This window comes from Enoplosus armatus, chromosome 3, assembly GCF_043641665.1.
Source record: "Enoplosus armatus isolate fEnoArm2 chromosome 3, fEnoArm2.hap1, whole genome shotgun sequence".
NCBI lineage: Eukaryota > Metazoa > Chordata > Actinopteri > Centrarchiformes > Enoplosidae > Enoplosus > Enoplosus armatus.
In genome coordinates this window covers 17,953,066-17,966,169 of record NC_092182.1, presented here as the reverse complement: position 1 = coordinate 17,966,169, position 13,104 = coordinate 17,953,066, and the positions used below count along the sequence as shown (strand labels likewise).

The following is a 13,104-nucleotide window of genomic DNA, read 5'->3' as shown; positions in this document are numbered from 1 at the left end:
AATAGATTCCACACAAACAGTCCATGAGGGTTATACAGTATTTCACAGAAACCCAGAGTCTATACTGCACACGCTGATGGCCAATTGAAGTTTCCTAAATTAAACTACTCTGAAGACCACCACCAAATAATATTCGTGGTACCCAAAGAGCCCATCAGGATTGAAAAAGTGTTGGTTGAATCACCATCTTAAAAGCTCAAAGCAGAAGCAAAGAAGCTGCAGGTAAAAGGGAGTGATGGAAAGCAAAAGGACTGGAATAGCCTGTGTAAATCTCTCAGAACATTAAATCTGATGTGTGCCATTTTTATATTTCAAAGCATTTCTAATAAGCATTGTTAAGTTGCATTATTGATTAATGATGAGTTTGCATATTTCTTTAGGTAGGGCTGGATATTGTAGAGAAGTCAAATTCAATGCTAGTGTAGATACACCTACTTTTAAATACTGATACCAAAACAGTACATTTATTGATACCTTTCTCATAGAGATTAAAACAATGTTTTTCTACAAAACACTATTTTCATTTTAAAAAAGAAGCCAAACTTCTCAAACGTTAAATGTTGTCAAAATACAAATAGCTGCACAAGACATTTGCCTCCATAAAATAGTCTAAAATCATCAGAATTTTGATTTAAATCAGGAACTATCGGATCAAAAAAGTAAGTAAGCAAGATTAGTACTTGATAGTCGGTGGTCTGGACATATTTCAGTCAGTATGACAAATTATTGAGGTTTGATAGCCAACCCTATTTGTAGGTGGTTGATGACTTAAAATGGTGCTGTACATGTTACATATGTCTTATAAGCACTTAATTTTGCTGTGAATGGAAGATCAGTATTTTTACAAAGCATTTTAATCCACAAGCATGCATTGCAAACAGTGACACTTCTGATTTCACTCATGCTCCTCAACTGACTTTGTTTATATTTCCAAAGCTGACCAACAAGGTCCTTGTTTATCAGGAGGCACTGGCAGTTTCAAACGTGGTGAATTGCTCCTTCAGAAAGTCTCAATAGAGCGTCACAGTTTTTCTTGCCATCAGATCTGCAGAAATCCTCAGAGAGGGATATAGAGTAGAAATGCGAGGCCGTGTCTGCTTGACTGAGGTATTTCCTTAATGACTCCCACATGTTTTCATGATACTCAGGGAAGGAGAGAGTATTCAAACAAGATGGGGCCAAGGTGAGCCAGCTATGGAAAAATGACGTTGAGGTAGCATTTAGCTGAAATCTGGTCAGATGTGTCACTGTTGCCGATTATTTCTTATCATTTGTTTGCTTTGGGGACAGAAAACTGTATTCAAATCAAATGTCGACATATAGTGCAGTCCTGATTTAATACATTAAAGAGAGAGAGGTTAAACTGCACCTGGCCAACCTTTGATTTATACCAAAATCAAGTCATTTTCTCCCCAAAATAAACAACATGATGTTGTAGAGTAATTTATTTATGAGAGGTGTGAGATAAATAAATTACGACCAATGGGTGGAGCCTGGTCAGCTGCGCAGATGGGGCAACACTCTCCGAATGGGATTTCAGGTTTGGGGCAGTCTTTTAGCTCCTCGCAGACAATTTCATCACACAGGACGGTTCCAGTGTCACACACACAGATGCGACAAGGCTCTGGTTTCCATACGTCCTTGTCGCTATAGCGCTGTCCATCTTGTACACAGCTAAAAACATCCTCCTCTGTGTGTCAGGGACACACAAGAGACCCGGGGCAGGTAGATGGTGGGAGGAAAAAGGAGATTATGCATCAGGTATGAAAAGCAGTCACTGCAATGTGTTGAGATATAAAGCAAACTAAATCATGTTTTGTTGAGGTGGGAAAACACACGTGCAGTGCATTAACAGGTACTCCAAAGTGTTAGACCTAAACTAAACAAATAACCCCAAAACATGTTCCTCTTAATAAGAACTGAATTTGATATTTCATTGAGCTGGTTAGGATTAACTGTCTTGCTCAGCAGGGCAGATCGCAAGGGAGGGACTTGAACTGTTGTCATTGACCTCTTTCTAGTGGATGACAAACCAATTAATGTAGATTTCTCCTCATCAAAACCATTTCTACAAATAAAAAAATCTTAGGAGCGTCTATGTTAGGGCTTCATTATTTTCTTGATTAATCAATCAAGCTTTTGTCGATTGACTAATCGATTAACTGACTCATCGCTGCAGCTACAGTCTACGTAAACTCAAGTCACCCGCCTCTCTTCCCCCACATTTTCTGTCTGCCTCTCGACTACATGCTATCAAATAAAGGCGGAAATGTCCCAAAAGTAATCTTAAAAAACACAAAAAGTCTTGTGCCATCTCTCTATTCATCAATAACCAACACTTCCAGTCCAGTTACAGATTTAACACAACAGCATGCAACCTCTCCAGTAGCCACAGGGTGGCAGTGTAACATCACAGAATCACAGTGAAGCTGAGCAGCACCTGCAGGGAAACCTCCAAGAACTTCACAGGAGCTGGAGATCATGTGCCTAAATTCCTCAACAAGTTAAATATAGGGCCAGTTTACATTGCGGGAGACACCCTCATTTACAGACAGACTTTGCATTCACTAAATGAAAAATGCTTTTTCAGACCACAGCTTTGCAAAGAGAGCATAGCTGAACGTGATGGAGGTGGGGCATGTTTCAATACAGGTACTGTACTTGCTCTAAATTACCCCACTCAAGAAAATGTAACAATGAACTTAGTAATCAGCCATATTCCTGGCCAAACAGTTGCCCAAAGAAATGCTCTTGATTAGAGCCACTGAACCTGCGCTGAGGAGGTGAAAGAGGTGTACGCACCAAAGAGGCCACAGGGTACGAACTGCCGAGAGTGTGAAAGTACAGTAGCTATATTTACCTTTGAGCACTGCTTAAGTCTAGGTAACCTGACGGACCTCAGCAGCAATGAATGAGGTCTTTCTGGAACGGGACAGAGTGGGCAATTCACAAACTATCGCCTTGTATAAACATGGGGCACATTTTAAACCCCATCTGGAAGCCATGGCTGTGTCAGATGCCAATTCAAACACATCAGAGAAAAGAAAATGGTCAGCTTTCATGCACATACCTTGCGGTTTTGACATTCTAGTTTTACAGGCCTGGACGTAATGCACCTGTCCTTTCATTGGCTCAAATATGAAAGATTCTCCTGATATGGGACATTGTGGGACAAGGGCTCCTGTGTACAGTGGAGAGCTGATAGAAAGCTGGCTTTTCGTCACTGAGGATAATTTGTAAGTCTCCTCTCCCATGTGCTGGCAGCCATACTGTTTTCCAGGGGAGTAAAATGAACAATGAAAATAGTAAAGTGAACCCAGGTGTACTTGGAGGACTGTGGAGTCAACTCTGTGTTCACTGTATTTAGTAACTTTCAGACCTCAATCCCTCTTCTACACCCTTATGATTAGCGTCATGGCCTCCTCGTCAGCCGGTGGCCTCTGGATTGAGAGTTGAAGAACCGATCCCCGTCCCCTCTGAGTGACTTGAGGTCACAATCAGACCTCTTTACCACTTCAGCGTCTCCCAGAGAAATGCTGAGGAAAGAAGGGCTCGCATTATGTCCAGGGGCCTATTTCTCTGAAATGTAACCTGAGACTTCCAATTGCTTTGGCTGTTGAGCGTTTTTCCCCTTTTTTTCTCTTTCTTCTCAGAAAATACACCTTTTCTTTGCTTTAAAAGCTCGGTGAGCTTGACTTAATGTATCCTGAGAACACTGCACTTCTTAGAATTAAAATTATGAAGTCCCCCTGTCTTATATTTTTCCAATCACCTCTCTCTTGCACCTTGGCTCTGTCTCTCTCTGGGCTGACTGTCACAGCTTATGGGTAATCTTTTAAGCAGATGGAAACCCTGAAATCATATGGAACATTATTTCTGGCCCCAATCTGTTGGCGTACCTTCACTCTCAAATGTCTCTTGTGGATACTAAAATCAGTAATGATGAGGAACTATCCCACTCCAATTGTATTTAAAAAAAAAAACTGCAGAGACACTAGAAAGTCTGCAGGTATGAAGAATAACATAAGGGACATTTGATTCTTAACGGAGTGAATATTAAAATAATCACTTTTTCAAATTTTTGGGTATTAGTCCACCTTTCCGCCTGAACAAGCCAGGATTCGCCTGGATGCCCTCTGACAGCAATGGAATGTGAACACTTTTCACCACAGGCCCTTGAGCCAGACCACCTTTCACTTTTTGCCCCCCCCCCTTCACCCTCTATATTAAGTGAATCTGCAGCTAAAAAGAGAGCCTGTCAAGGCCCCTAAAGCACCCACAGGTGTCCGGCAGCTTAACCTAAGAAAGATGGGGGAGGTAGGGTAAGGTAGGGTAATGATTTCTGCTTTCCAAACTATATCTGAGAATGTAAATTTCAACGACAATGGATACACACAAAATCATGAAATGAAGTTAAAGTAGTAACTCCACAGAAGCAAGAAAACAACCAGCTCCTGCTCCGTGCGCGTTATTTTGAGTGAACTTTCCACATCTCTCCATCTATTGCACCACTTTTACGCACGTCCACAACTCTGATGTAGTGAGTTTTATCACACCTGGCAGATCCACTAAGATCAGCTCTCTTAGTAGACAGAAGGTCCACAGCTATCATCAATCAGACGACTTCTCGTGCGAGTATCCAAACAATCATGAACTTTCTGTGCGTAAAAGGTGCGAGGGAATAACCAAATCACTCCAAGCACCAAAACTAGCACTAAACTACTCAAGGTTCAGCTGCTGTGCTTAAAGATGAACCTAAACTTGGAAGAACACCTGCTCTCTATATGCACAACTCTGTTAGAGAAATAAAACCGGTCACTTACGGTCGTCCTCCTCCTGACATCTCACCACGGCTAATAGACAGACTTGGGTTGCTACAAGTAGCAGTACAGTCCTGGAATCCATAAAGCTGAACATGTCTAAATATTAGACATGCAGGGCCCTTATGGCAGAAAGAAGGGAGCGGAGGCTTCTCTCAGTATTTAGTGTGTGTGTCCCCGGTTACAAAAGCCAAACCATTCGAAATTCACTCTTCCCAAAAAAACCGATGGGGGAATCCAGCGGCAGGACCCGGACCTGCAGCAGAAACTCAGCACCGAGCGCTTCGGGCCAGACGCTGTAGTTTTATGTCCCCGTTGCCTTCAATGAATCTTCGTATATTCCCAAATATCAGTCCGGCCCCTTACCCCCTGTCAGGCTGAAATGTGAGCCCCGTTTCCCTCCCATTCTGTCTCCCAGGTTCCATTATTCCAGTCCCAGACCACTCCTTTCCACACGTGCTGCTACTGACCCAAAAAAACTGAAACTTTCCCCCCTAACTTAGGTGCCCTCCCCCTTTCTCCCCCGCCTTGTTCATCGAAAGCAGTGCGATGTCAGAGTCACTTCGTTACGTTAATTGAAGGCTCTTCTTTATTTGGTCATATCAGCCCGTGACCTGTGTAGTTTTATATTCTGACTATATTCTGACTAGTTCTGTGGGTTGGTCTGAAAAACACCAGACTGCAGTATTTTACAACATACATACAGTCACTAAAAGGATAAGACAGAGAATAAAAAAAATAAAGCTGTTTTAAAAGCATCTAAATGTATGTTTAAATACTGTAACAAACAGTTCATTCACTACTCATAGTGGTTTGCTGCATGATATAATGCAAAATGTGTTTCGAAGCTCCATAATAATCTGAATACATTTTTAGTTTATGTGATTACTACATACTTAGTTGTCCATTCATTTATAAAAGTTTATGTAGAGTTACTGTAAGTTTATTAACATGTGGTCAAGGTGTGAAACAGCTAAGATATGCTTCCTACACCTGTGATCAATGCCTCTCAATATGAAACAGTTCATTTGTAAGCAAACTTCTATTTGCTCATCTGCTCATTTTGAGCCACGAGCCACAAGAGTTCATGAAATCCTGCAGCGATTCGTCGTTCAATCGATTAATCGATCAATTTAATGTTTGAGCCATTAAATTTGCTGCTTCCAACTTCTCAAATGTGAGAATTTCCTGCTTGTTTAGTCAAAGTAGTCAATGAAATATCTTTTGGTTTTGGACATTTTTGACTGCTTTTTGACGTTTTGTAGACTAAACCATTCATCAGTGAATCAATTAAATAATCTGCAGATACATCGTTATGAAAATAAACGTTAGTTGCAGCCATAATGGAGTTGTTTATGGGGGTGAATCCATTAAATAACCATGATTTGTGTTCCTATGTTCATTTTGCATTTGCAACACTGATTTATAGATAAGATAAGACATGGTGAGACGAACATCTGGAGTAATGTTGAGGGGGCAACTGTTTTCTCTCAGTATCATCTTCTTTTCAGAAGAGATGCCTTCTGTGTGTCCTGCTGTCTGTATTTCTTCCGTTACCGTGGAAACTGGCTTCTGTTGTGGCTCTGGTGTCAGATCGGATATGCCTTTCAGAATTGAAAGTTTCTCAAACTGTCTGCAGCTCGCTCACCTACTCACTCACTGATTTTCGATCAGACAAATGATTCCAACAGTGACGTGAAACTTCCTCCTTGTAGCTGCTACTTTGTACATTTCTGTGTCTCACTGGCTGAAAATGGGAGAGAAGGAAAAGGTTTAAACAAACTGGGGTAAAAGACAGATATAGGTTGTTTAATGAGTTGTTCTCTGCTTTTGACTTTAGGTCAAGGTCACTCACCCACTGCATTTAATAATCCAGTCATCAAAATCAAACAAGCCCTAAAAGAGGTTATATGTGGTTTATTGTTGTTGGGTGTGTTTATTAATCCAGTGATACATTCATTGGTACTGTGCAAAATTAGAGGCAGGGATTTTTATTAGAAGGACTTTATTTTATTAAATTGTCAGTTTCATACTCATTTTAAATACTACTGTGTCAATTTTGAATGGCGACAGCTGAAGACCAGCAGGACACAAAACTTTCTATAATGCATTGACAGTGATGGCTTCATGAAACTTGATATATATACAGCTGGTGAAGCCAGAGTAAATACTCTATATATAACTTATATATTGTTGGTCCAAATACTGGCTGACAAACCTTGGCTGTAATTGATGTGTGCAATGGCCTATCACACGATAGATCAGCTTTGGAGTGGGTTTGCATGTTCACTGCAAAACATGATGTGCTGAGAGAGTGATTGATGCTCACTGGTTAGAAGTGTTACAGTTTCAGTGGATTGATATCACTGGTTTAATGCAATGCATTATTTATTTTACAAGCTCATATGTTTTTGCTTGTAAAATCATAATCTGCAAGTAGCTTGTAACAGCTGTCAAAAAGGGTAGTACAAGTTAAGTACAAACACGTAAAGTAAAAACAGAGCTAAAAGAGCGTGAATATTGAATTTACATTCACCATGTGGGCAGAAACACGACTCCAAATAAATGATAATGTTGCTCCACATCTGCTGGATGTGTAAATGAGCAGCTGTTCGCCATATCAACTTAAAAGTTGATGAAATGTTGTGATTACAACTTGTCTCCGCTGCCCCCAAGTGACCAAAAATCAATAATTTCAGGTTCAAGTACAACACTTGAGTAAATGTACTTAGTTACTTTCCACCACTGATCATTAAACTCGACCGCAGCAGCAACACCCTTTTCTCTTTAATATGAAATTCTCCAGGACCAGTCTTGTTCATGGAGGGAACACATGGCCAAACCAAACAGCCTTGATCTTCCCATCAGACCTCTGGACTGAGCCCACAGTTTGTGCAGGAATGACACTCTTGTCCCCGCTCTCACCCTGTCACATGTAGCTGAGGTTATAAATCACAGCAGCTAACTGAGTGCTCATGGAGATGCCATGAAGAGCCACTCGCACTCTGTAGCTACAACTCTTGCTATATATAAATGGCAAGAGACAGTTTGGTTGCATCATTTATGCAGGGTCCTCACCCTTCTGCAGGTTGTGCCCTGTGAGCTTTGACCTTTGATCCCCTCACACTTTATTGGAGACAGGAGCAGCTGGTGCGTCCTGAGTGTGCAGCATTAGTGCTATTCTCTACCGGCTCAGCCGACTAAGAAGAACTGTGGTTGTCTAGTGGGTCCGAGAATCATACTGCATGTTAGTTTGTTTGTGGGGGTCATTTATTGAGTCCAGGTTCAAGTTGAGTAATGACTGATCGCTAATCAGTGGAATACCGTGTTGTAAACACCTGCGAACATGTAAATCACAGACACTTGCCAATAGACGTCTGCGTGTTTCAGCAAAACAAAATAAGTGGTGGAATAGATTTATTTTGGCCTTGAATACACTTGTAGTTCAGCTATGTGGGTCAAATGTGGTCAAAAGTGAAGCTGAGTCAAACTAAATTGTGGTCTTTTACTTTTCATTCACTTATTAAAACCATGCAAATGTGTTTGATTTACATCATTGTGCCTCAAAGTTTTATTTTTCATGTAATGCCTCCTCTACAAGCTGACATGACAATTGTGTGACTTGTAATTTTGCATAGTTTCAGACATTTTATGCACAAAGCGCGACCATGTAAAGTAAAGTTGCAAGCATATTATAATTGTTTTCATTTTGTGATCTTGTGGCGTGCCCATAAACCCTGCACAACCCAGGGATCAAACACTTTGGATCAATGAACCACCAATTATCTATTCATAGGCTGGAGTCCTAAAATCAGCTGTAGTTTCTTTTTTTGTTATTGCTGGTAGTAACCGGCAGTCTGGCTGCATCGGCCAGTGCTTTGTGGACTGAAAAAGTTGCGAAACTAATGAAACAGTGTTGCTTGACATGAGTGCATCTGCTACTTCATGGTGTATGGAGATATTGTGAGGTGTGTGTTGAGCAGAGGTGTTGTGCCCTACAGTATGTGTGTATGATCTCTTTCCAGTAAGCAGCCCACAAATGTCTTTGAAGAGAACTCTTTGAAGGCGACTCCCTCAGAAATGACACCCTGTGTCTATGAGTTTTGATATTTCTCCTCTCCATGTCTGTGAGAGTGCACGCATGGTTTAAGTATTAAGATTCGCTGTCACTGAGTCAAGACAAGACTTTGCTTTGTTTCAGACCTGCAAACCTCAATTATGTCTGGAAAAGAGATGTGCTGCAGCGTCCTGTAGCTGGATCTTCATATACTTCTTCAAAGCTTCTCTGTGCTGAACTGACAGACGTGTCCCCCTCCAGCAGGGTGAGGGGTTAAGGGTGACAGAGTCCCCGATGCTTCAGAGAGGATGAGAAAATAAACACTGGCAGGCGACGTATCAAATGTGTGTCATGCAAGCACCCCAGAGATAAGGACTTTTTCCTGCCAACATGAGGACAGGAAAAGTCATTGTTTTATCCCCCCCCCCCCCCCCCCCCCCCATATTCAGAAGTTTTCTTTTAATAAACACTGATCGTCTTCCAATAATTTGCAATTGCTGGTATTATTTATGATGCGTTGACAAATTACAACTGCAGGAAGTTCAACCTGCTGCGCCTCTTACAATTCCCCCTGAAGAGGCAGAAATGATGGGAAGAGTCTGCGAATATAGGTCTGAAGTTGTTTAGGAATGAAATGTGTCTGGAAAGATAATCAGAGAGTATGGGAAAAAAAGAAAGGGGGGGGGGGGGGGTAGACAGAGCAAGTTGCAGAAAAATAGAAAATGAGGGAGAGAGAGGTAAGGTGGGTGGGAGGGAGAGATGGAATGCAGGAGAGAGGGAGGAAACAGCTGAAAAAGGAGGAGAGGGAGGGACACTTAAAGTGGGAAGGAGATTGATGATGAAGAGAGAGAGAGAGAGAGGGAGAGAGAGAGGTGCACACAGCATCAAGAGCTTTAACTGAGGCCATGTGAGATCGCCACTGAAATAACAAAAGCCATGACATCACCAGCTGGGCTGGATGTGAAAGAACGCACTGTCAGACAACCTATAGCCATAATAACATTACTTCCAGTAGCCTGGTTTCTCCTTTGGGGCTAAATGAGGATAGCCAGATTTTACTCCTCACACTACTCACATTGTTAGTTTTCATTCAGTAGTCTCCAAAATTCAACAATGGTAGTCTAGTTAAATGTTAAGGCTGGAAATATTCTACACACTAATTGTCAACAAATCTCATGGCAAGAGCAAAACCAACAAATACTTTGAAACTTCCTTAACCTTTCTGTGGTACTCAGCGGCAAACCCACTCAGTCCTACTACAGACATAAATCTTTATTTATCTGTCACAAATGTATGGTTTTATTCATTCTGCAACTTTATTTAAATTCACTGCTTCCAGCCTCTCACACATAAATATAAGCTGGTTTTCTTATATTCTTATATATATATGGACTCCTGGACATCTGGGAAATTGTGACACAACAATTATGATGTTTTTCACTATTTTCTGACCGTTATAGTCCTAATGATTAATAGTAAATCGAGAAAATTATTGGCAGATTAATCGATAATAGCAATACTTGCAGTGCAGTGCTAGTTTCATTTTTTTTAAATAGCTGGCAACTGTAGTCTTTAGCAAAGACTCTCCAACAGGAGTAAATGGTGCATTTGTTGGGACTATTCTCAGCTGCAGATTTGTGGCGCTAGTGAGTAGTTAAAGCAGCAGGAGGACGGTGTATGTATGATTGACTCAAGTTACACTACAGTGTTCATCATAATGAAGGGACATATTACCCAGTGCAACACTGTGGCTCACTGAACTAGCCTTTCAACAACAAGGGAGCTCTACAGCACAGAGGAATAGGACAGATCAGCTTCAGCTACACAGACAGTACTTAGGATAGGATAGGATCAATTCACTGGTTTTAGTCTTTTTATGGGATTTGTGGACAATAACAATCATATCACCACACTTATCCTCAACTCACTCATTTTGGACTTACAATGACTTCTTAAGACCTTTTGGTTGTTGCACCACAAATTGCATCATGTCTAAATCAGCTAGAAGCCCTCAATTAGCAGCAATAAAATCTAGTCTTGTCATATGAACTTAGATGTTTATTGATGAAGCATAAAAAACGGGCTGGGAACTAGCAGTCTTATGGTTTTCCATCTTGGCTAAATAAACTGTATCCATTAAACAAACTGTGGTTTATTGATTTCGAACATCGCCATGAGACTTATGGACTTATGGACTTAAAAGCAAATGGGTTGATTGTGTTTGTAAGCAGTGGTGCTTTTGCTCTGTGTTCTTAGTGTTTTTCTGTTTTGCACAGGATGTTCAAATCTCTCTTCTGCTTTGATATGAATGTTAGTGTGTAGCTGAAAATGTTATATTCTCCCCAGATCAAGAAATCACAGGACTTAAATATCATGTCTCCTATAGACGTCAAGGAGGTCTAAATTTTCTTCAACAGAGGAACAAGTGCTCTACTATCACAACAGTGCACTACTGACTCTGACGCTCATAATACACAGGAAATTATACAGCAAACCAACAGTTTGAGATGTGGTGGTAGAAAGACGTGTCAATAGAGAGTTGAGGGGCAAGATGTCATTCCTGTTTCATCATATTATTTGTGTGTGTGTGCCTGATTGAGTGTGAATGCAGACATATGTACATGTGTGTGTTTGAGTGGCCACCTCTGTGTACCTGATGATTCAGACTGAGAGACACCCCTCTGTGTGGCCTGGAGCACATCAGTCAACAACGCAGCCCAATTTATGTTTGCATAAGTCAATGACCGTCTCGCACAAAGCCCTCACTATTTGAATTAACACCAAAGTGTGAACACAAGTTTAAAAAAAACATGGAAATCTTCTTTTACTTCATTTAAAGTATAAGCTTTGATAAGACACAACCAATACAGTGAGAGGAAATGTAATTTAAAAAGATTGATTTGACCACATGATCAGTGCAGATGAGTTAGAAAGACAGAAAAAGAGAGGAAAATAGAGGAAAGCACTAGAATGTGGCAGCATCTGTGGAAATCTCTTCAAGGAGTCGGGGGTGGGGAGCGCTCTGAAATAGTCCAAATCTCTGGAAGAGCTTGGTTTCAGTGGTCCGGGCATGTGTTTTTGAGAGAGAGAGAGAGAGAGAGAGAGAGAGAGAGAGAGAGAGAGTTTAAGAGGAGCGATGATGATGAGGGAGAAGGGAGGGGGTGGTGGTGGTGGTGGAAAAACTTCATGAGCATTTGTGAATGCTGACGTACACATTACTGAACTGCTTCACATATTTCTTAAAGAAAGTATTTTTTGAAGTATTAAAGAGTAGGATATCCTGTCAGATACTGAAACCAAGAGCAACGAGATGAGTATTCTCATGAACAAAAGCACTTGCAGCATTACTTATGTCTGGATTTGCAGACATTGGAAACACCTCAGGTATGAGAAAAATACTTTTCAACAGAAGGAGAAACATGAAGCTTTGATTCATTTTTCTTTTCTCAGAGTGTATTTCTCTTCAGCTCCACTCGTTTTTTTCCTTTCTCCTTGCTCTCTTTCTCCCTTTCCCTGAGTATGCCTGGTTTGTCTATCAGTGTGATCAGTGTTCCCACCTCTCTAACGGGCCCAGCTTTGGGATTTGGGAAGGTTTTTCTTTCTGCAAGGCTGTCAGGTTTCCTGCTAGCTGTTTTCAATATTTCAAACACATCCAAAATTTTTCTATTTTTCATCGGCAAGTTCTCTGAACATTGTATCCTGCTGCAAAAGTGATACCATGGACCAAAGATAACTGATGTGCTAGGAAGGAAAATTATATGTTAATGAGAATTTCTCACTTGAATGATCTCTATTGGTTTATTTTGGATTTTGCATTGAAAATAATGAAGGCTACAGTAAAATGATGCATCGTCCTGAAGTTGCACTGGTTTTTCAGATTGAAGGGGTTACTACATCTTTTGTGGGATGCTGTGTTTAGGAACCATTGTGGTGAATGGTATCAAAGTTACTTGTTGCTGAAAGACTACTTGACAGTTGCTCTGTCTTCATGGCCTCTTGAGATTTCCAACAGCATCCATCTCACGAGCTGGCACTTAGCTGAACTGTAAACCGCCTGCTACCTTTCTCCTTCTGCTTGTCCTTCGTCCTGGATGTAAAATAAATTTGACTTTAAATACAGTTTATCAAACAACTTGTTTGACCAAGAATTGGTGCCACCAGCTGTTAATCTGTGCCCAACTCCTAATATTAATAATAATATAACAGTAGTGGATGGCAACGCTTGTT

At 40.9% G+C, this 13,104-nt stretch overlaps 1 protein-coding gene across 2 annotated transcripts in view; it reads right to left on the bottom strand.

Moving 5' to 3' along the window:
• Positions 1-4,917, bottom strand: part of col2a1b (collagen, type II, alpha 1b) — a 43,806-nt gene extending 38,889 nt beyond the window's left edge. The window contains exons 1-2 of one of the 2 annotated variants that reach the window (XM_070902715.1): positions 4,824-4,917; positions 1,481-1,690 (exon numbers count right to left, since the gene is read on the bottom strand). In XM_070902715.1, the coding sequence (XP_070758816.1) occupies positions 1,481-1,690; positions 4,824-4,917 (304 nt within the window). The remainder of the gene's footprint in view (positions 1-1,480; positions 1,691-4,823) is intronic. The other variant, XM_070902716.1, reaches the window with a different exon arrangement.
• Positions 4,918-13,104: the final 8,187 nt, after the last annotated feature.